The sequence below is a fragment of the Pristiophorus japonicus genome, chromosome 11 (assembly GCF_044704955.1).
Source record: "Pristiophorus japonicus isolate sPriJap1 chromosome 11, sPriJap1.hap1, whole genome shotgun sequence".
NCBI lineage: Eukaryota > Metazoa > Chordata > Chondrichthyes > Pristiophoridae > Pristiophorus > Pristiophorus japonicus.
Window position 1 is genome coordinate 148,320,015 of NC_091987.1, and position 24,660 is coordinate 148,344,674.

At 50.4% G+C, this 24,660-nt stretch overlaps 1 protein-coding gene across 1 annotated transcript in view; it reads left to right on the forward strand.

Moving 5' to 3' along the window:
* Window positions 1-4,489: 4,489 nt before the first annotated feature.
* The window catches only part of LOC139275613 (major histocompatibility complex class I-related gene protein-like), a 53,997-nt gene continuing 33,826 nt past the window's right edge, over window positions 4,490-24,660 (forward strand). The window contains exon 1 of the mRNA XM_070892784.1: window positions 4,490-4,598. Within this exon, the coding sequence (XP_070748885.1) occupies window positions 4,490-4,598 (109 nt within the window). The remainder of the gene's footprint in view (window positions 4,599-24,660) is intronic.

The following is a 24,660-nucleotide window of genomic DNA, read 5'->3' on the forward strand; positions in this document are numbered from 1 at the left end:
GGGTCGTCCCCAGGGGTCATATTCTAGTGGGCACAGGTATGCAGGCTGGGTCTGGGCTAGTCACGGCCTCTGTACTGGCAGGGTTGCTGGTGCTTCCCTGCCTGTTGCCGTGGCTACCTTCCCAGTCCCCTCCAGTGCTGTCCTCACTGCAGCTACTATCTGGTCAAGGGATGGTGAGGAGCTCGCTCCACTTCCCCCACTCTGGGCAGCTCCTGAAGGACTTCTCCCCCCGTATCTCTTTACTGGGCTCCTGCAATCCCTTTTAAAATGCCCAGCTTTCCCGCACCTGTAGCACACTCCCTCCTTATCAGGCGAGCGGCCACCCTCCTGGTGCCATTCCCTTTTGGAAATCGGGTTGGGTTTTACTTCATTTACCCGACCTTTGGAGGTTTTATCCTCCTCCCCTCCTCCATTCCGTTGGACCAGTGCCAGTTGCCTGACCACTGCTTCCTCGGTGAGGTTGGGGTCCCGGGAATCGAACCACAGTTCTGCCCTGGCCTTGAGCCGGGGCAAGCAGTTTGCCACCAGCATCCTCAGCCAGTGGCCAGTCTGTACCGCGGAAAGATTCGCCCGGTCGAGGAGCTCCCCACAGGCTGCGTGGTATACCACCCACAGCCTGTCCGCAAACGCCTGCGGGGTTTCCCCTGCGAGCTGCCTTGTCCTTTCGACCCGTTCGAAAGGACTGCCATCATCGAAGCCCATAGCCTCAAGGACGGTCCTCTGGACCTCAGTAAATGTACGCTGTCCCCTCCGGCATTCTGCCGGTAGGGCCTGGTACAATTTGCTGTCCAGAGAGAAGAGCAGCAGCTTGGCTGTCTCTTCCTCATCGCACCCATTAATTTCCCCTGCCTGCATCACCTCCATGAAGTGGATAGACGGGTCCCCACTGCGAGTGAGTTTGGCCAAATGGGCCACCATGGCCCTGAGTGATTGAACTCCATGGGGAATAATAAAGTCGCTCTCCAGCGCTCCCCGACCTTGGCCACCTCCCTGTGGAGGACCGTACTTGCGCTGCCTGACCGGGCACATCCGCCCTGGTTCCGGATCTTTCTGCGCTGGTCCCTCTACCTCCGGCTGTCCCACCATACCCGGTGCAGCAGACAGTGCCTGGTCACCTGATCCAGCCCTTAACTGACCCTCGGCTGGAGCCTCACATCCCTGCTGCCAAATGGGACACATTGGTCCTGCCCCCAGCCCTGGGTATGCTACTACCTGCGTGCCCCGCCCCTCCTGGTACCCCACCGGACAAACCACTGGTGCCTCAGGAGGTGGTTGGGTGTCTCTTGCCTTTGGATTCTCCTCTACCCCCCAATACTCTCCTTTGTTCCCTGTGGACCCTCCGGGTCCTATCAGGGCGACCATCCCCTTTGCCTGGGATAGAGCGTGGGTGAGAGTTTTAATCCTCTCCTGGCAGGGACCGTGATCTGCAAACTCACTGCGACTGGCCACTTTATAGGCTGTCTGTACGTCTTTTAATTTATTCTCCAGTTCCCAAATTTTCTGGGTGTACCGAGAGTTCTGTTCCCGGAGGGACCCCTCACTACCCTTGGCCTCAGTGACCTGACACTGAAGATAGTCCCGGCTATTTTGGAAGGTCTCCTCCAACTGCCGGTTCCTTTGCTGCTCCCCAGCTAATTCGGCCAGCAGGTTGTCCCCAACCACAGCCCGGATAGCAGAGAGCTCCTCTGATTTCTGAAGACTCTGTTCCAAGTCCTTCACCTGCTGGTCGAGCTTTCGGACTTGGCGGGTGAAGCAGATAAGCCAGGTGGCCTTTTCCACCCTGTGGTTGTGATCCTTCCCTGCTGTCCACTGAGCAGCAGCATCCACTGGGTGCTCTGCCCGAGTGAGGGCTTGCACCCAAGGTTTGGTGAGGTTCACCTTGCCAAAAATGTATGAGGAAATTCTTTTCTCCATTTTAGTTTCCTCTCTTATCACCTCATCTGTTATATTAACATCTCCTGTTTGCTTAAGTCCCTTCGTGGTCGCCATGTTCTGTAAGGGGTTTTCACAGGGTTGTTGTTGTGCCTTGGGTGTCTCTCTCTGGGCTTCTGCCCTCACAGCTTATGCCTGGACTGTGAGGTACCCTGAGTGCTGCAAGAGCACCCCTGGAGAGACTGTGTCCACAGCTTATGAAGGGGGTTTTGAGACTCGTGCGTCCCCACAGCTTATGCCTAGCCTGTGAGGCTCCTGTGAGTGTCAAACACTCCTAACCCCTTCTTCCCTAGCCTGTGACACACAGTTGAGCGTTTTCGAGGCGCTCCTAGCTTCCCTTACACGGTTCTGACATAAGACTCACGATCAGGAGATGTAATACAATAGAACTGAGACAAGGTGATTCCAAGAGGAACTTTAGGCTTCCAATTTATTTGACAAGGTGTAACTCAACAAACAGCAATACACCAACAAAACAATCCCCCTAAATCCCACTAAAACGGACCCAACGAAAATCTTTACACCAGTTTAGCAGTACAATGCCCAATCTCCCACCTTTCCTGGCCTAACTGAGTTGGGAGTTCTGGGGACCGGAGGTTATACTCACTACTGTGCCTTCCTGTGGTTTGTTTCTTCTATCTTCGGTGTCTTCGGACACTGGTTTTCCTTTAGTGTCGCGAGGCTTGTGGTTGTGGTTGTTGAATCACGAGGGCAGGGAAAATCATCACTTCTTTTTTTCACTACGTCAGAAACCCCTTTTTTATATCCAGATTATCCAGTCCGCCTCTCCTGCTGAAGTCGATTCTTCTCATTGGTGGACTTTTGATTTTGAAAAATGCAGCAGTTTGAGGTTTTTAGTTTTTTTTTTCCCCACTGATCTTAACCTACTCAAGGTTTGAGTGGGTGTTGATTGCATTGGCCTCCTGTAGCCATTATGCTAGTCTGGCCTGAGCCAGATATTTCTATGTCTGATGAAAAAGGTGTTGGAATATGTATGTGGCATTGTTTAAATGCTAATGTTTTCAAGGGGCAAGTTTCGAGGGTATACAGTTCCCAGACAATTTGATTAGTTCCAATGTCCAAACTGGCCCTTTTGATATTGACTCCACCCCTTTTCTTGCAGACCTTTTAAAAAATCCCAAATTCGATTAAAGTTCGTAGTTTCTTCCATTTGCACTTTAGGATTTCAAACTTTCTGGTAGATAGTTCCAAATTAAATTCCCTTTCCTATGAGTCCAAACACTGGGGGGGGGTCTCCATTTGTGTCCCAAAGTTTTCCTTCCATCGGTTTCAATTCACAGCACAGACTGATCCCACAGCCCTTTTCCTTCTGGGTAAAATGAGGGGGTTTTCGTCCTCCCCTACACATGTGATGCATCATCCTACGGGGTTGGGTGTGTGTTGCAGCAGGGTAATGATGACAGCCGACTCCAACCGGTGGCTTATACCTCCAGGTCTCTCTCCCAGTCAGAGCGTGTGTATGGCATGGTCGAAAAGGAAGCACTCGCTTGCATTTACGGGGTGAAAAAGATGCACCAGCATCTTTTCGGCAGACCGTTCGAGTTGGAAATGGACCACAAGCCGTTAACATCCCTGTTGTCCGACAGCAAGGCTGTCAATGCAAATGCGTCAGTTCGCATACAGCGATGGGCCTTCACGCTGGCTGCGTATTCTACACTATACGGCACCGGCCAGCCAGCCCACTGCTGTCAACAGGACAGGACAGGACACACAGACTTTGCTCTCCAGCCCACTATTCTTGACAGGACACACAGACTCTGCTCATCAGCTCACTGCTGTCGACAAGACACACAGAATCTGCTGTCCAGCCCACTGTCTCGATAGGACAGGACAGGACGCACAGACTCTGCTCCCCAGCCCACTGCTCTCGACAGGACAGGACACACAGACTCTGCTCCCCAGCCTACTGCTCTCGACAGGACAGGACACACAGACTCTGCACCCCAGCCCACTGCTCTCGACAGGACAGGACACACAGACTCTGCACCCCAGCTCACGGCTCTCGACAGGACACACAGATTCTGCTCGCCAACCCACTGTTCTCAACAGGACAGGACACACAGACTCTGTCATGTATGTAACTAGCATACAGCTGTAACCTTCATGTAATTATAACCTTCATGTAACCACTGCATACTGTACATACATCCAAGAAATGCACACCTTGACTACAGGGGTTGAACTTGTGGGAGACACTCCTCACCTGGGCATCCAGGTATATAAAGGGAGGTCCCACACAAGGTCAGCACTTCTTGGTCCTGGGAATAAAGGTTAAGGTCATTGAGTGAACATGTCTGCAGTACGTGCCTCATGTGATTATGTACAAGAGCTGAGGACACTACATTTGGCGACGAGAAACGGGAATCACTGAACCCAGAGGATGGCCACCGGTAGCACAGAGGAATGTTACTGTGTGGGTGAGGACTGGGACGATTTCGTGGAGAGACTCCAGCAGAGCTTTGTCACGAAGGACTGTGTGGGAGAGGGAGTGGCTGACAAGCGGAGGGCACATCTACTGACAAAGACGTATGCGTTGATGAAAGACCTGCTCGCACCCCGAAAGCCGGCCGACAAGTTCTTCGAAGAGCTCAGCCAGCTGATCAATGAACATCTAAAACTGGCGAGCAGAGTACACATGGCCCGGCGTCAGTTCTACACACACCAGCGTCGGGAAGGGCAAAACATCTCGGACTTCGTTGCAGGCCTGCGGCGCTTGGCCAGTCTCTGTAAGTTCACAGATGCCTACAGGGGGGAGATGTTAAGGGATTTTTTTCATTGAGGGTATTAGTCATGCCGGGATCTTCAGGAAGCTCATAGTGTCCAAGGACTTGACCTTAGAAAGGGCGGCGTTGATAGCTCAGACCTTCATAGCAGGGGAAGAGGAGACCAAGTGAATTTACGTGCGCAGCCTTGGGTCCAATGGACCAGGGAGTTAACATGGTGAACACGGCTCAGGACCTCGCAGGCAGGCAAGGGCATTTCGATACCGCCCAGGCAGCAACAGGGACAATGGAAAGTGGAGCGGTAATTCACGCCATATAGAGGAACAATGCGCTTTATGATGGGACCATTAACACCCACCACCAGAGTGTTTAGAAACAACCAAGGGGACAATCAGAGAGGAATGCCTGGTAACAGTCCTCTTGTTAGCAACAATCTCAGCCAATGCTGCAGGTGCGGGGGCAGACATACTGCGACAAGCTGAACGTTTCAGCAGTTTACCTATAGAAATTGTAACGTCAGAGGACATTTGGCTAGAATATGCAGAAAGGCTATAGCGAGGCTAATCTATGAGACAGAGGAATCAGACGAGGGATCTGCAATGCAGGACGATGCTTGGGGCAAAGCCATGGATGCTGAAGTTCAGTGGGTTCATGTGGCTGATGTCCACAGCTCATACACCAAAATGCCACCCATGATGATGAAAGTTTTATTGAATGGCATCCCCGTGCGCATGGAGCTGGATACGGGAGCCAGCTGGTCCCTTATGAGCACCCAACAATTTGAGAGACTATGGCCACACAGAGCTAGCATGCCCAAACTGGAACGCATTGACACGCAGCTACGCACATACACCAAAGAGATCATTCCAGTGCTAGGCAGTGCAAACTTGGTGGTAACACACAATGGATCACAGAACCGGCTGCCACTCTGGATTGTTCCAGGAAATGGCCCCGCACTTTTGGGGAGGAGCTGGCTAGCTGAGATGAACTGGAAATGGGGGGATGTGCACGCCATTTCATCTGTGGAGCGAATTTCATGCTCAGAGGTCCTACAAAAATTCGGGTCACTGTTTCAACCTGGTATCGGAACGTTCAAGGGCACCAAAGTAGTGGTACGCATCACCCCGGACGCCAGACCAGTGCACCACAAAGCCATGGAAAGCTTGCTTAAATCTATCCCCGGCACAATGGTATTCCAAGACGACATCCTAATAACGGGTCGAGACACCGAGGAACACCTCCACAACCTGGAGGAGGTGCTATGCCGATTGGACCGGGTAGGCCTGTGGCTGAAAAAGGCCAAGTGTGTGTTTTTGGCCCCAGCGGTCGAGTTATTGGTCAGGAGGGTTGCCGCAGACGGGATCCGGCTCACCGAATCCAAAACGGAGGCGATCCATCGTGCACCCCGACCCGCAACACATCGGAGTTGCGATCGTTCCTGGGACTTTTGAATTATTTTGGGAACTTTCTGCCGAACTTAAGCACAGTGTTGGAGCCATTACACGTGCTCCTGCGTAGGGTTGGGGGGACTGTCGAGAACGGGCTTTCAACAGGACGCAGAACCTGCTTTGTTCTAACAAACTGTTGACTTTGTACGACCCCTGTAAAATACTAGTTTTAACATGTGATGCATCATCCTACAGGATTTGGTGTGTGTTGCAGCAGGGTAATGACGATGGCCGACTCCAACCGGTGACTTATGCCTCCAGTTCGCTCTCCCAGTCAGAGCGTGGGTATGGCATGGTCGAAAAGGAAGCACTCGCTTGTGTTTACGGGGTGAAAAAGATGCACCAGTATCTTTTCGGCAGACCGTTCGAGTTAGAAACAGACCACAAGCTGTTAACATTCATGCTGTCCGACAGCAAGGCTGTCAATGCCAATGCATCAGCTCGCATACAGCGATGGGCCCTCACGCTGGCTGCGTATGATTACACCATACGACACCGGCCAGCCAGCCCACTGCCATCGACAGGACAGGACAGGACACACAGACTCTGCTCTCCAGCCCACTGCTCTCGACAGGACACACAGACTGCTCCTCAGATCATTGCTCTCGACAGGACAGGACACACAGACTCTGCTCCCCAGCTCACTGCTCTCGACAGGACAGGACACACAGACTCTGCTCCCCAGCTCACTGCTCTCGACAGGATAGGACACACAGACTCTGCTCCGCAGCTCACTGCTGTCGACAGGACAGGACAGGACACACAGACTCTGCTTCCCAGCTCACGGCTCTCGACAGGACAGGACACACAGATTCTGCTCCCCAGCCCACTGCTCTCGACAGGACAGGACAGGACACACAGACTCTGCTCCCAGCCCACTGCTCTCGACAGGACAGGCCACATAGACTCTGCTCTCAAGCCCACTGTTCTCGACAGGACAGGACGCGACACACAGACTCTGCTCCCCAGCCCACTGCTCTCGACAGGACAGGACAGGTCACACAGACTCTGCTCTCCAGCCCACTGCTCTCGACAGGACAGGACACACAGACTCTGCTCTCCAGCCCACTGCTCTCGACAGGACAGGCCACACAGACTCTGCTTCCCAGCTCACTGCTCTCAACAGGATAGGACACCCATGTTACTTTGCTCCTTCCTACCTGCACCTGCCTAGGATTTATTTTTAATCCCGCACTCTGTAGAGCTCCTAGAACTGTAATTAAAGCTAGTACGTGTTGTTCTTCTATACTGGAGGCAATAAGGATATCCACATACTGCAAAGGGTGCTCCCTTTTTCTACGTCTACCGGTTCCAAAATTCCTGACAGTACTCACTGAAATATGCTCGGGCTATTATGGAATCCTTGTGGCACTCTGGCCCATGTGTATTGTTTTCCCTTTACGGTGAAGGCAAATTTTCCTTGGGACTCTTCGTCTAAAGGTATGGCCCAAAATCCATTCGCCATATCAAACACAGTGAATATCTTATGTTCTGGATCCAAGGCATTAAAAATTGTGGCTGGACTTGCCACTGTCAGGTGTTCTCGGGGAGTCACCTTATTCAGGATGGTGTAATCGATAGTCAGTCGGTAAGACCTGTCAGGTTTCTTTACCGGCTACGCAGGTGAATTAGTGGAGGCTATTATCTGCTTCACTCCCCCTTGTTTATATGATTCCTGCACTATTCTGTCTCAGCGTCGGGTCTTAATGGGTACTGTTGGTGAGCTTTGTGTTCGGGTCCGGGAATTTTGATTTCCCGCTAAATTTTCCGTATCCTATCTTTTGCTGCAGGCATTCTTTACTGCAGTGACCTTCTTGATTGCAGTTAAAACATATTAGAGGGTCTGCGCAGGTGTGTTCCTCCTCCCCTTTCACCTTTGCGGCTAACGTAACTGCTGTTATTTTAGCTATCTTCTCCCATTGTTCTGACTTTAACTCCTCTACGTGTTCTGCCCACTCCAAAGTTTCACCATAATTATCCCCCACTTTAAATCCCAACTTAATTATCTTTTGATGGGCTTCTCCTCGCCCGTACTTGAGGAATTCCAATTTTTGCATTTTTTGCTACGGCTGTGCACTGCACCATCCGTTCGGTCCCGTCTTTTATCACTTCCAGCTTATTTATCTTAGCTTCTAACCTTTGAATTTGTTTTGTTTGAGTATCTATTTTTATTCTGACTATTCCATCATTTCCTCTGCCTGTCAGGTGGGTCTTCTGGCTGCCATCTTTGTTTTTTCATTTCTTTTATTAAGAAACCCAAATTAATAATGTCCAGTATAAAACTGCTGTCAATGGAAAGGGTTAACTCCTTTGCAGTTTTGTAAGAAGGCCTGATGTCATTACATGACTTCGCGTAATTTTTTAAACCTTTCCCGATATCACAATTTCTTCCCCCAAGCCTTTATGACTTCAAACTTGCTTAGAAATTAGGAATCCATTAAAACAGCAGAAATCATTAGTAACGCTGTCATTATTAGCTTTAAATAAAACATTCTCATCGGGAAAGACAGCATTTTAGATTAAACTCCAATTGTTTCTAAACTTCCAATTCAAATACTTGCCAAAGATTTTTGTTCATTGATTTTAAAACAAGACCTCACATTTTTAATAACTATTTTGTTTACTGAAATCCAATTTAAAATAAAGTACTGGCAATTGTGACTTCAAGGCCAGAGCTTATTTTTCTTAGCTCTGTAAATCATAGTCAAAACAATCAGGGAAACTGCCACACTTTTTACATTTTCACACAAGCTATATACATTCCAGCATTTTGTTTATTAAGGTCCCGTTCACTGAGCAAATCTTGAGTTTTATTTCACTCGGCACAAAAGCTAAAACTTCCGTGCCGGTTCCATATTTTCTAATTCCTAGTTTTTTTTCCTTTCCTTTGCTGAGTTCGCATAGCTTAGATCTTTTCCCCTCGTTATTTCCTCGATAAGCACCGTCCATTTTGAAAAGGTTTTCAAACCTGAAATTTAAATCTCCCTGAATGCAGTGAAACTTTCCTGTAATTTAAAATCATTATCAACATAGAGTGTCTTTTATCTCATTTCCAATATTCACACTTTGAAACAAAGCCGAAATTTCACTGTGGCCATTATGAAAGTTTGGCTTTCATTAGCTAATTAAACCAATATCTTTTTCACAGCCAATATCTTACGTCTTTTTCCATTTAAATCTCCTTTCTTCAAATTAGTTTTTGTATCAAACAAACATTTTACACAGAAGGCTTGTGCCTCCGTGAATTTGTTAATTTAAACTACATAAGACAATCGCAAACACTTTTTTACTCAATTAGACATTCAATTTGTTTTCCTTTTAGCAGTCTAGTTTCAAGGTTGCATCTTTATCTTTTGATAAAAACAAGCTGTCCTTTGTGAATTCAACAGTCAAGACAGCTTCCACGCGAACACTTTCACTTAAAGACAGACATTCACACCAAATACAGCTTATCCTATGTTTTTTCAGCATGCCATTTTTCGTCTAGGTACGTTTACCCCTCTACCAGATTTTGTGTACTGATTCCAAGCCCTTGGACCCCTCTAACGTCCGGCCGGTCTAATAATACTGCTTGCCTCCCTAATCTGGTTGCTCCGACTGGAAGTGTCAGTTTTATTTTTCGTCTTTCCTGCTAGCATTTATACCTGGCACCTTTTTGGTCCATATCTCAGAGACACCACCCCCCCCCCCTCCCGCCCCCGGTCTTCATTTTAGCCCACTGGCCTGTTGTCCTAAACATCTTGGGGTCCCATCCCCCTTTAGGTTGTATTCCTTCTTGTTCAGGCAATACACCTATCTCTTAGTCATTTTTCTAGACCCCTTTAGGTTGTATTCTTTCTTGTTCAGGCAATACACCTATCCCCTACCTTGGTTTTCGTCCTTCCATGGTTCGCTATAACTTTGTTCTGCAGATTACCCCCTTCTAGTTCTTTATACAGATTACTTCCTTCCCCTTCAATGCTACAGCTGCAGGTGGTACAAAAAACATATTCACTGCCATTGCTAGCTATCACATCATCCAGGTCGGAGAGTCTGTACCCTGCTCGCAGCGCCAATTGTTGGGGTAAAAGGAAAACTTCTCTCCCTCGGGGAAGACTACCTGATATAGGTAATCGACACCTCGCCCTTCGCCCTCCGTATAACAACCACGGAATCAAACAAACGAAACCTTAGGTTCAACCGGCTTTATTTCGAGCAAATGCAAGGGAAAGCTCAATCGTGGAACCTTCAAAATACAAGGGGTTTCAAGTATAATTTATACAGCTGTTGGAGAGGAGCTACCCTCCAATAAATCATTGATAGGTTTATTGCTATCAGCGGAGTTACAATGATTTGTCGTCTCTTATCAGACTGGCTCTGAGTGGTACATGCAATTGTCCATCTCCCATCATATGTTAATTGTGTTTGTTCCATGATTTGCACTTTGCCATAGTCTGTATGACGCCTGAAGTAAGTGTTCCAAAATACTGGCTTTCTTATCTCTTCCTCAGACACTTCCAAACAAAATTGTAACTGCTGACTTCTGCTGTTTTGTTTTGTGTTACTAAGGTTAAGGATAATACCTACATAAGCAAGTGTTACATACAATAGGCAATTATAATCCATAATATCACCGATTCCTCAGACGCTCCTAATACTGATTAGTTCACTTCCTTCAGCATAGTGTTCTGACCACCTATCTGTCTGCTCTTTGCCTGCTATACACGGTCCTTTCTCCCTCTGGGACCAGGTGTCACAGTGCATTAGATACACTGTCCTTTCCCCCTCTGGGACCAGCTGTCGCAGTGCGTTGGTACATGGTCCTTTCCCCCGCTGGAACCGGGTGTCACAGTGTGCTTTATACAATGTCCTTTCACCCTCTGGGACCAGGTGTCACAGTGTGTTTTATACACTATCCTTTCCCCTGCTGGACTGGGTGTCACAGTGCTTTTGATACACTGTCCTTTCCCTCTCTGGGACCGGGTGTCGCAGTGCGTTTGATACACTGTTCTTTCCCCCTCTGCGACCGGGTGTCATAGTGCATTTGATACACTGTCCTTTCCCTCTGTGTGACTGGGTGTCACATGGCATTAGATACACTGTCCTTTCCCCCTGTGTGACCGGGTGTCACATTGCATTAGATACACTGTTCTTTCCCCATCTGGGACCGCGTGTCACAGTGCGTTAAATACACTGGGCCCGAAATTCAACAACTTACCTCCCACTAATGCCCGCTACCGCCCAAAAATATAAGTTTCGTCGAAAAAAACACATTTATCGCCCAGATACCGCCTGGCGGAAAATTCCACAGTCATTACCGCCGGACGGTATTCGATACTTCCGCACATATATTACCGCCCAAAATGGAAGTGTCATTATTAAGATCCGTTTACCACCGGTCCTTAATACGGTCCTGAAAAAGCAGGTCTTACTGGATCTTAAGTGGATTTTAAGTGGGCGTTATGGACATAGATCTGACAGGTTTGTTTGATATTACACAGATCTTTATAGTTCTCCACAGTTTGATCTATTTTTAAATGGATTATCATATTTTCTAGTTTTAGGCAATAATATAAATGGTCTAATAAATCGTTATTTACTTCTTTAGTCTCTCTCACTGACATTAGACTCACTCACCCCCCAGTCTCTCCCCCCCTCAGTCCCTCTCACCCCCCAGTCCCCACGAGTCTCTCTAACCCCGCAGACTCTCACCCCCCAGTCACTATCCTCTGTCTCACTCATTCTCCCCGTCTCTCCCCCCCATCTCTCCTCCCCCAAGTCTCTCTCACCCCCAGTCTCTCCTCCCCCAGTCTCTCTCACCCCCAGTCTCTCCTCCCCCAGTCCACCCCCCAGTCTCTCTCATCCCGCAGACTCTCACCCCCCAGTCACTATCCCCCATCTCACCCGTTCTCCCCGTCATTCCCCCTCGTCTCTCCTCCCCCCAGTCTCTCACCCCCAGTCTCTCCTCCCCCCAGTCTCTCACCTCCCCCAGTCTCTCACCCCCCAAGTCTCTCCCTCCCGTCTCTACCCCCGACTCTCTCCCCCCCCAGTCTCTCTCTCACCTCCAGTCTTTCCTCCCTCCAGTCTCTCTCACCCCCCCAGTCTCTCCGCCCCCAGTCTCTCCTCCCTCAATCTCCCCCCACTGCCCAGTCTCTCCCCCAGTCCTTCTCACCCCCAGTCTCTCCTCCCACAGCCTTTCTCACCCCCAGTCTTTCCTTCCCCCAATCTCTCCTCCCCGCAGACTCTCTCACCCCCAGTCTCTCTCTCCCCCCGAGTCTTTCTTCCCCCCATTCTCTCTCACCTCCCGCCCCCAGTCTCTCAAACCATTAAAAATTTCTCCTCTCCCCAGTCTCTCCTCTCCACAGTCTCTCTTCCCCAGTCTCTCCTGAGTCTCTCCTCCCCACACTCCCCTCCCCTAGTCTCTCCCCCCAGCCTCCCACCCCTAGTCTCTCTCACCCTCAGTCTCTGCCCCAAAGTCTCTCCCCTCCCAGTCTCTCTCCCCCCAGTCTCTCCTCGCCCCCAGTCTCTCTCCCCCCCCCGCAGTTTCTCTCACCCACCAGTCTATCTCAGCTCCTAGTCTGTGTCACCCCCAAGTAATCTCGCCCTACCCCCCCACAGTGTTCTCTCTCCACCCCAACCCCCCACAGCGATCTCACTCTCTCCCCCCCTCCCCCCCTCCCCCTACCCCCACAGCGATCTCACTCTACCCCCCACCACACAGCAATTTCACTCTCTTCCCCTCCCCCACAGTGATCTCACTCCCACCCCCTCCTTCCCACCGGCCCCACAGCGATCCCAGGCCAGCAGTCTCTGGCCTCATGTTGGTGCCGCTCGGGGGGTGGAGCTTGACAGCCCTGCGTGCGCACAACTCGTGAGCCGAAGATTCCTAAGTCGATAGCCTCCTCCGCTGCACACCGCCCGCTGCACTCCACTCCCGTTATCGCTGAGAAAAGCGGGATGAAATTCCCGCCCACTCGGCCCCAGTGGTACCGGGCAGTAAAAAAGTATGCACCGCCCGAGGACCGCCGAAAAACAGGTAGAACTTGGGTTTCACCAAATTCGGGCCCACTGTCCTTTCCCCATCTCAGACCTGGTGTCACAGTGCATTAGATACACTGCCCTTTCCCCCTCTGGGACCTGGTGTCAAACTGTGTCAGATACACTGTCCTTTCCCCCTCTGGGACCTGGTATCACAGTGCTTTAGATACACTGCCCTTTCCCCCTCTGGGACCTGGTGTCAAAGTGTATCAGATACACTGTCCTTTCCCCTTCTGGGACCTGGTATCACAGTGCTTTAGATACACTGCCCTTTCCCCCTCTGGGACCTGGTGTCACAGTGCCTTAGATACACTGTCCTTTCCTCTTCTGGGACCGGGTGACAAAGTGCATTAGATACACGGCCCTTACCCCCTCTGGGAACAGGTATCACAGTGAGTTAGATACACTGTCCTTTTCCTCCTCTGGGACCATGTGTCACAGTTAGATACATTGTTCTTTTCCCCTCTGGGACCAGGTGTCACAGTGAGTTAGATACACTGTCCTTTTCCTCTTCTGGGACCATGTGTCACATTGCATTAGATACACTGTCCTTTCACCCTCTGGGACCGGGTGTCACAATGCATTAGATACACTGTCCTTTCCCCCTCTGGGACAAGGTGTCACAATGCGTTAGATACACTGTCCTTTCCCACTCTGGGACCGGGTGTCACAGTGTGTTTGATATAATGTCCTTTCTGCCTCTGGGACTGCCTTCACAGTGTTTAAGATATACTGTCCTTTCCCCCTCTGGGACCGGGTGTCACACTGCGTTAGATACACTGTCCTTTCCCCCGCTGGGACCGGGTGTCACACTGCGTTAGATACACTGTCCTTTCCCCGCTGGGACCGGGTGCCACAGTGAATTAGATACTATTGTGTTCCTAACACAGATGAGGCTGCACTCAGAGAGGTTAAAGTAACAGTGACCTCAGTCTTTAATAAGACACTCCAGAGTGAGGAACAGGCTTATATACAGGGCTCCCAAGGGATGCTGGGATCCCTTGTGACTTCAGGGGATGAGCTCCCTGGTGGTGGAACATGGGAGTGCATGCTTTACGGATACACAACATCACTCCCCCAGCAAAGTCAAAGTGAAACTATTTACAAGGTGAGGCAGTCAGGAGCCTTTCTTTTCCTGGTGGACCGCCTCAGTAGAAATGTCTGTTCTGGTGTGTTGGCTGTGCCCTCGCTGGGCTGGCGTGTTGTTGGCCCTGCAGGGCTGTTGGGCATGATGGGTTCGATTTCCTGGTCCAGCGTGGTGTCGTTGATCCTTTGGGTGTGTTTGTGGGCTCGAAAAAGGTGGTGTCTGCTGTGGGTTGTTCCGGGCAGTCTGTGAATTGCAGCCTCGTTTGGTCCAGGTGCTTTCTGCAAATTTGTCCATTGTCTAGTTTGACTGCAAACACCCTATTCCCTTCTTTAGCTATCACCATATCCGCGATCCACTTGGGACCATGTCCATAGTTTAGCACATACACAAAGTCATTTAGATCAATTTCCCATGACACAGTGGCGCGACCATCGTTTACATTTTGTTGCTGCCGCCTGCTCTCTACCTGATCATGCAGGTTGAGGTAACCAGCGAGAGTCTGGTTTTAAGTGTCCTTTTCATGAGTAGCTCAGCCGGGTGCACCACTGTGAGCGAGTGGGGTCTTGTGCGATAGCTGAGCAGTACTTGGGACAGGCGGGTTTGGAGTGAGCCTTCTGTGACTCATTTAAGGCTCTGTTTGATGGTTTGTACTGCCCGCTCTGCCTGCCCATTGGAGGCTGGTTTAAACGGGGCCGAGGTGACATGTTTGATCCCATTGTGGGTCATGAATTCTTTAAATTCGGCACTGGTGAAACGTGGCCCGTTGTCACTGACCAGTATGTCAGGCAGGCTGTGGGTGGCAAACATGGCCCTCAGGCTTTCAATGGTGGTGGTGGTGGTGCTTCCCGACATTATTTCACATTCAATCCATTGTGAAAAAGCATCCACCACCACGAGGAATACTTTACCGAGAAACGGGCCCGCATAGTCGACATGGATTCTTGACCATGGTCTGGAGGGCCAGGACCACAAACTTAGTGGTGCCTCTCTGGGCGCGTTGCTCAACTGAGCACATACACTTCATTGCGTACACAGGACGCTAAGTCAGAGTCGATACCGGGCCACCGCATGTGGGATCTGGCTATCGCTTTCATCATTACTATACCCGGGTGTGTGCTGTGGAGATTCAAGATGAACGTCTCCCTGCCCTTTTTTGGGAGCACAATGAGTTATCCCACAACAGGCAGTCCTTTTGCCGCTGGAACGGCTTGATTGGCTTTTGCAATTCAATGGGGATGCTGGCCCAGCTCCCATGCAGTACACAGTTTTTTGCTAAGGACAGCAGAGGATTTTGGCTGGTCCAAGTCCTAATTTGGCGGGCCGTGACAGGTGATTTATCATTTTCAAACGCTTCCATGACCATCAACAAGTCTGCGGGCTGCGCCATCATGAACTAGTTTGCAAGCTGCACCATTTCCACCCACGTGGTGGGAAATGGTAGCCGACTGAGAGCATCTGCACAGTTCTCGATGCCTGGCCTGTGGCAGATGGTATAGTGCCCACCTCTGTATGCGGGCTGAGGCATTAGTATTTATCGCCTTGTTTTCAGCAAGCAGGGATGTGAGGTGCTTGTGATCGGTTTCCAGCTCAAATTTAAGGCCAAACAGGTACTGATACATTTTCTTTACCACGAACACACACGATAATGCCTCTTTCTCAATCATGCTGTAGGCCCTCTTGAACTTAGACAAGCTCCTGGAAGCATAGGCGACAGGTTGCAACTTCACGCAACGTTAGCTTGTTGTAATACACACCCGACTCCGTACATAGAAACATAGAACCATAGAAAATAGGTGCAGGAGTAGACCATTCGGCCCTTCGAGCCTGCACCACCATTCAATATGATCATGGCTGATCATTCACCTCAGTACCCCTACCCGCTTTCTCTTCATACCCCTTGATCCCTTTAGCCATAAGGGCCACATCTAACTCCCTCTTGAATATATCCAATGAACTGGCAGGGAATTCTACAGGTTAACAACTCTCTGAGTGAAGAAGTTTCTCCTCATCGCAGTCCTAAGTGGCCTACCCCTTATCCTAAGACTGTCCCCTGATTCTGGACTTCCCCAACATCGGGAACATTCTTCCCGCATCTAACCTGTCCCGTTCCATCAGAATCTTGTACGTTTCTATGAGATCCTCTCTCATCCTTCTAAACTCTAGTGTATAAAGGCCTAGTTGATCCAGTCTCTCCTTATATGTCAATCCAGCCATCCCTGGAATCAGTCTGGTGAACCTTCGCTGCACTCTCTCAATACGTCACATGCTAGCACAAGTCTTTTACACGGGTTATACAATACAAGCAGCTTGTTGGAGCATAAAATATTTCTGGCTTTCTCAAAAGCAATTACTTGTTTTTTTCCCCCATACCCAGTTCTCACCTTTGCGCAATAACACATGTAGGGGCTCTAAAAGGGTGCTTAACTCCGGTAGGAAGTTACCAAGATAGTTGAGAAGTCCCAGGAACGACCGCAGCTCCGTGACATTCTGTGGCCTGAGCGCGTTCCTGATAGCCTCTGTCTTGGCGTCTGTGGGCCGAATGCCATCCGCCGTGATCTGTCTCCCCAAAAACTCCACTTCTGTTGCCATGAAGACGCATTTCAACCTCTTCAGCCGCAGTCCTACGCGATCCAGTCGTTGGAGGACCTCCTCCAGGTTTTGTAGGTGCTCGGCGGTGTCCCGACCCGTGACCAATATGTCATCCTGAAAGACCACCATGTGTGGTATCGACTTGAGTAGGCTCTCCATGTTTTTCTGGAAGATCGCTGCAGCCGACCGAATTCCAAACAGGCATCTGTCGTAGATGAACAGTCCCTTGTGCGTGTTGATGCAGGTGAGTCCCTTCGAAGACTCCTCCAGCTCCTGCGTCATGTAGGTCGAAGTCTGGTCGAGCTTGGTGAACGTCTTGCCTCCTGCCAGCGTCACAAATAGGTTGTCTGCCTTAGGTAGCGGGTATTGGTCCTGTAGTGAGAAACGATTAATAGTTACTTTATAATCGCCACAAATCCTGACCGTGCCATCATTTTTGAGTGCTGGAACAATCGGGCTGGCCCACTCACTGAATTCCACTGGGGAGATGATGCCCTCGCATTGCAGCCTGTCGAGCTTGATTTCCACCCTCTCCCTCATCATGTGAGGTACCGCTCACGCCTTGTGGTGAATGGGTCGTGCCTCTGGGACCAAGTGCATCCGCACCTTCGCCCCAGAAAAGTTTCCAATGCCTGGCTCAAAATGGGAAGGAAATTTGTTAAGTACCTGGGTACATGAGGCCTCATCGACATGTGATAGCGCTCGGATGTCATCCCAGTTCCAGCGGATTTTGCCCAGCCAGCTCCTTCCAAGCAGTGTGGGGCCATCGCCCAGGACAATCCAGAGTGGCAGTTCGTGCACCGTGCCCTCGTAGGTGACCTTGACCATGGCGCTGCCCAGGATGGTGATAAGCTCTTTGGTGTACGTTCTCAGTTTCGTGTGGATGGGGCTCAGGGCTGGTCTAAATGCCTTGTTGCACCACAGTCTCTCAAACATCTTTTTACTCATGATGGATTGGCTAGCACCAGTGTCCAGTTCCATGGCTATGGGTAAGCCATTCAATTTTACGTTTGGCATTATAGGTGGACATTTCGTCAAAAATGTGTGCACCCCATGTACTTCAGCATCTGCCTCCTCTCTCTGAGGCTCGAAATTGCTTTAATCCACCATGGACCGATCTTCCTCTGCCACGTGGTGGTTAGCAGGTTTTGCAGAGCTTGCAGCTCGTTTGCAAGCTCGTTGGACGTGCCCCATTGTTCCACAGCTTTTGCAAACATACCCTTTGAAGCAGCATGAATAGGCTGAATGGAAGCCTCCACAACGCCAACAAGGTTGCCTTGCATTCATCCTTTGTTGGGGACTCTGAGTCATCTGGATCACTTGAGGCCTGCTGGCAGTTGCAGACTTGTGGGTTCTGCCCTGTACATTTCTGTTCGCAAACACAGTTCCAGTGAATTTATGAACACTTGTGTGCTGAGAGATTTGTTTGGTGTTATCACTGATGGACATAAACGCCTGTGCTATCACAATGGTCTTACTGAGGGTCGGTGTCTCTACAGTCAAAAGTTTTCATAGGATGGTCTCGTGGTCAATGCCCAGTACAAAAAAGTCTCTGAGCATTTGCTCCAGGTAGCCATCAAACTCACATTGTCCTGCAAGTCGCCTTAGCTCGGTGATGTAGCTCGCCACTTCCTGACCTTCAGACCGCTGGCACGTGTAGAACCGATACCTCGCCATCAGCACACTCTCCCTCGAGTTAAGATGCTCCCGAACCATTGTACACAGCTCCTCGTACAACTTATCTGTGGGTTTCACTGAAGCCAGAAGATTCTTCATGAGGCTGTAGGTCGGTGTCCCGCAGACTATGAGGAGGACCGCTCTCCTTTTTGCAGCACTTCCTTCTCCATCCAGCTCATTGGCTACAAAGTACTGGTCTAGCCGTTCGACATAGGCTTCCCAGTCCTCACCCTCCGAGAACTTCTCCAGGATGCGTACAGTTTGTTGCATCTTTGCGTTGGATTCGTATTCTCGTCGCCAGTTATTGTGTTCCTAACACAGATGAGGCTGCACACAGGGAGGTTAAAGTAACAGTGACCTCAGTTTTTAATAAGACACTCCAGAGTGAGGAACAGGCCTTAGGGGCCGGATTATATACAGTGCTCCCAAGGGATGCTGGGATCCCTTGGGACTTCAGGGGATGAGCTCCCTGGTGGCGGAACATGGGAGTGCATGCTTTAGAGATACACAACAGATACAGTGTTCTTTCCCCCTCTGGGTTCGAGTATCACAGGTTTTTAAATACACTGTCCTTTCCCCCTCTGGGATGTGTGTCGCAATGCGTTAGATACACTGTCCTTTTTCCCTCATGGACCGGTTGTCACAGTGCGTTAGATACACTGTCCTTTCCCCCTCTGGCATGGTGTCACAGTGCCTTCGATACACTGTTCTTTCACCCTCTGGGACTGGGTGTCACAGTGCGTTAGATACACTCTCTTTTCCCCCTCTGGGACCTGGTGTCACAGTGCCTTCGATACACTGTTCTTTCACCCTCTGGGACTGGGTGTCACAGTGCGTTAGATACACTCTCCTTTCCCCCTCTGGGACCTGGTGTCACAGTGCCTTAGATACACTGTCTTTTCCCCCTTTGAGAATGGATATCACACATTAGATACACTGCCCTTTCCCCCTCTGGGAGCGGCTGTCTCAGTGCGTTAGATACCCTGTCCTTTCTCCCTCTGGGACTGGGTGTCACAGTGCGTTTGATACATTGTCCTTTCCCCTTCTGGGACCAGGTGTCCACAGTACATTTGATACACTGTCCTTTCCCCCTGTGGGACTGGGTGTCACGGTGGATTAGATGCACTGTTCTTTCCTCCTTAGGGACCGGGTGTCACAGTGTGTTATATACACTGTTCTTTTCCCGGTCTTGGACCGGTTGTCACAGTGCCTTTCCCCTCTAGGATGGGTGTCACTGTGCATTAGATACACTGTCCTTTCGCCCTCTGGGACTGGATGTCACAGTGCGTTAGATACACTGTTCTTTCCCTCTCTGTGACTGGGTGTCACAGTGCGTTGGATACACTGTCCTTCCACCTCTGGGACTGAGTGTTACACTGCATTCGACACACTCTCCTTTCCCCGGCTGGGACTGGATGTCACAGTGCGTTAGATACACTGTTCTTTCCCTCTCTGTGACTGGGTGTCACAGTGCGTTGGATACACTGTCCTTCCATCTCTGGGACTGAGTGTTACACTGCATTCGACACACTCTCCTTTCCCCGGCTGGGACTGGGTGTCACAGTGCATTCGACACACTGTCCTTTCCCTCTCTGGGACTGGTTATCACAGTGCATTAGATACAAAGTGCATTCCCTCTCTGGAACCGGGTGACACAGTGCATTAGATACACTCTCCTTTCCCCCTCTGGGACCTGGTGTCACAGTGCCTTAGACAGTGTCTTTTCCCCCTTTGAGAATGGATATCACACATTAGATACACTGCCCTTTCCCCTTCTGGGAGCGGCTGTCTCAGTGCGTTAGATACCCTGTCCTTTCTCCCTCTGGGACTGGGTGTCACAGTGCGTTTGATACATTGTCCTTTCCCCTTCTGGGACCAGGTGTCCACAGTACATTTGATACACTGTCCTTTCCCCCTGTGGGACTGGATGTCACGGTGGATTAGATGCACTGTTCTTTCCTCCTTAGGGACCGGGTGTCACAGTGTGTTATATACACTGTTCTTTTCCCGGTCTTGGACCGGTTGTCATAATGCCTTTCCCCTCTAGGATGGGTGTCACTGTGCATTAGATACACTGTCCTTTCGCCCTCTGGGACTGGATGTCACAGTGCGTTAGATACACTGTTCTTTCCCTCTCTGTGACTGGGTGTCACAGTGCGTTGGATACACTGTCCTTCCACCTCTGGGACTGAGTGTTACACTGCGTTCGACACACTCTCCTTTCCCCGGCTGGGACTGGGTGTCACAGTGCATTCGACACACTGTCCTTTCCCTCTCTGGGACTGGTTGTCACAGTGCATTAGATACAAAGTGCATTCCCTCTCTGGAACCGGGTGACACAGTGCATTAGATACACTGTCCTTTCCCCCTCTGGGATTGGTTTACACTAGATATTGTGGAGGGAGGGAAAGGCCACGTTAGTTGTTGTGTTCAGAGTTGCCTGCACTTTGTATTTGATCGAGAAGGCAGTGAGCAGTCATATGATATCCCGGATATACACATTCCAACTGCTTTCTTGAGAAATCCACAGAAATCAGCACTCGCCACATTCGAAACATAACGAGCAGAGAAACACTTCCTCAGAGGGATTGCAACCTGGATAAGAATTCAGCTCACTGGGACCGGGTATAATAGTGTGTTAGATACACTGTCCTTTCCCTCTCTGGGACAAGGTGTCACAGTGCGATAGATAGACTGACCTTTCTCATTTCTGGGATCGGGTGTCACAGTATCTTAGATACACTGTTCCTTCCCCCTAGTGGGACCGGGTGTCACAGTACGTTAGATACACTCTCCTTTCCCCTTCTGGGACCGCGTGTCACAGTACCTTATATATACTGTTCTTTCCCCCTCTGGGACCGGGTGTCACAGTGTGTTCGATACAATGACCTTTCCCCCTCTGGGACCGAGTGTCCACAGTACATTTGAAACACTGTCCTTTCCCCCTGTGGGACTGGGTGTCACAGTGGATTAGATGCACTCTCCTTTCCTCCTCAGGGGCCGGGTGTCACAGTGTGTTATATACTCTATCCTTTAGGACGGGTGTCACTGTGCGTTAGGTACACTGTCCTTTCCCACTGTGTGGGACTGGGTGTCACATTGCTTTAGATACACAGTCCTTTCACCCTCTGGGACTGGGTGTCACAGTGCGTCGGATACACTGTCCTTTCCTCCTCTGGGATTGGTTTACACTAGATATTGTGGAGGGAGGGTAAGGCCACATTAGTTGTTGTGTTCAGAGCTGCCTGTACTTTGTATTTGATCAAGAAGGCATATGATATCCCGGATATACATATTCCAACTGCTTTCTTGAGAAGTCCACAGAAATCAGCACTCGCCACATTCGAAACATAACGAGCAGAGAAACACTTCCTCAGAGAGATTGCAACCTGGATAAGAATCCAGCCCGCTGGGACCGGGTATCACAGTGTGTTAGATACACTGTCCTTTCCCCCTCTGGGACCGGGTGTCACAATGCGGTAGATACACTGTCCTTTCCCCCTCTGGGACTGGGTGTCACAGTGTGTTAGATACACTGTCCCTTCCCCCGCTGGGTTTGGGTGACACAGTGTATTGATGCATTGTCCATTCCTCCTCTGGGACCGGGTGTCCACAGTACATTTGATACACTGTCCTTTCCCCCTGTGGGACTGGGTTTCACCATGGATTAGATGCACTGTCCTTTCCTCCTCAGGTGCCGGGGGTCACAGTGTGTTATATACTCCATCCTTTCCCCTCTAGGACGGGTGTCACAGTGCGTTAGATACACTCTCCTTTCCCCTTCTGGGACCGCGTGTCACAGTACCTTATATACACTGTTCTTTCCCCCTCTGGGACCGGGTGTCACAGTGTGTTCAATACAATGACCTTTCCCCCTCTGGGACCGGGTGTCCACAGGACATTTGAAACACTGTCCTTTCCCCCTGTGGGACTGGGTTTCACCGTGGATTAGATGCACTGTCCTTTCCTCCTCAGGGGCCGGGGGTCACAGTGTGTTATATACTCCATCCTTTCCCCTCTAGGATGGGTGTCACAGTGCGTTAGATACACTGTCCTTTGCACATACCATTGCAGGGAGCAGCACGTGCTGCTGCAGGAGGGCGATGGCTATGAAGCCTGGTCACTGATTGCAGTACGGGCAGGCACAGCAAGAGGGGCGAAGAAGCAGCAAGAGTCCGTAGAGGGAAGTGACCGGGGCCCTGGAGAGACGTGAATCTGGGGCCCAGAAGAAGCAAGGGCCCAGGGGCAGCACAGGCCAGCCCACACTGCGATATGTATGCGTGCTCGGTCTGTGCAGCAGAGCTGGGCTCCAGTTAGTCTTGGGTAATCCTTGCCACTGGACCAAGACCTAGCTCTGTCAAGGCCCATGTGGTGGCTGATGTGCAACGGCCACCACACGTTAAAAAAATCCAAGCACAGGCATCTTCCACCCTTCACAATGTAGTTCAGGATCTGGAATATTAGGTCCTTCATTGAAACACCTGTGAACTCATCCTCGCTTGGAGGGACTGCCTATGATGATGATGATTTCCCCCTCTGGGACCGGGTGTCTCAGTGCGTTAGATACATTGTCCTTTGCCCCTCTGGGACCGGGTGTCACAGTGCGATAGATAGACTGACCTTTTCCATTTCTGGGATCGGGTGTCACAGTATCTTAGATACACTGTTCCTTCCCCCCAGTGAGACCGGGTGTCACAGTGCGTTAGATACACTCTCCTTTGCCCCTCTGGGACCGGGTGTCACAGTACGTTAGATACAATGTCTTTTCCGCATCTGGGACCTGGTGTCCACAGTACATTTGATACACTCTCCTTTCCCCCTGTGGGACTGGGTGTCACCATGGATTAGATACACTGTTCCTTCCCACTACTGGGACCGGGTGTCACAGTACGTTAGATACGCTCTCCTTTCCCCTTCTGGGACTACGTGTCACAGTACCTTATATACACTGTTCTTTCCCCCTCTAGGACCGGGTGTCACAGTACGTTAGAGACACTCTCATTTCCGCTTCTGGGACTGCGTGTCACAGTAACTTATATACACTGTTCTTTCACCCTCTGGGACCTAGTGTCACAGTCCATTTGATACACTGTCCTTTCCACCTCTGGGACCGGGTGACACAGTGCGTTAGATACACTGTCCTTTCCCCCTCTGGGATTGGTTTATACTAGATATTGTGGAGGGAGGGAAAGGCTACCTTAGTTGTGGTGTTCAGAGCTGCCAGTACTTTGTATTTGATCGAGAAGGCAGTGATATCCCGGATATACACATTCCAACTGCTTTCTTGAGAAGTCCACAGAAATCAGCACTCGCCACATTCGAAACATAACGAGCAGAGAAACACTTCCTCAGAGAGATTGCAACCTGGATAAGAATCCAGCCCGCTGGGACCGGGTATCACAGTGTATTAGATACACTGTCCTTTCCCACTCTGTACCGGGTATCACAATGTGTTAGATACACTGTCCTATCCCATTCTGGGACCAGGTGTCACAGTGTGTTAGATACACTGTCCTATCCCATTCTGGGACCGGGTGTCACAGTGTGTTAGATACACTGTCCTTTCCCATTCTGGGACCGGGTATCACAGTGTGTTAGATACACTGCCCCTTCCCCCTCTGGGAATGGGTGTCACAATGCGTTAGATACACTGTCCTTTCCCCCTCTGGGACCGAGTATCACAGTGTGTTTGATACACTGCCCCTTCACCCTCTGGGACCGGCTGTCTCAGTGCGTTAGATACACTGTCCTTTCTCTCTCTGGGACTGGGTGTCACAGTGCGTTTAATACACTCTCCTTTCCCCTGTGGGATTGGGTGTCACCATGGATTAGATGCACTGTCCTTTCCTCCTCAGGGGCCGGGTGTCACAGTGTATTATATACTCCATCCTTTCCGCTCTAGGATGGGTGTCACAGTGCTTTAGAAACACTGTCCTTTCGCCCTCTGGGATTGGATGTCACAGTGCGTTCGATACACTGTCCTTTCCCCCTGGGACCAGGTGTCAAAGTGCGTTAGACACACTGTCCCTTCATCCTCTGGGACTGGCTGTCACAGTGCGTTAGATACACGGTGTATTTTCCCTCGGGAACCAGGTGTCACGGAGCGTTCGATACACTGTCCTTTGCCCCTGTGGGACCAGGTGTCTCAGAGCTTTAGATACACTGT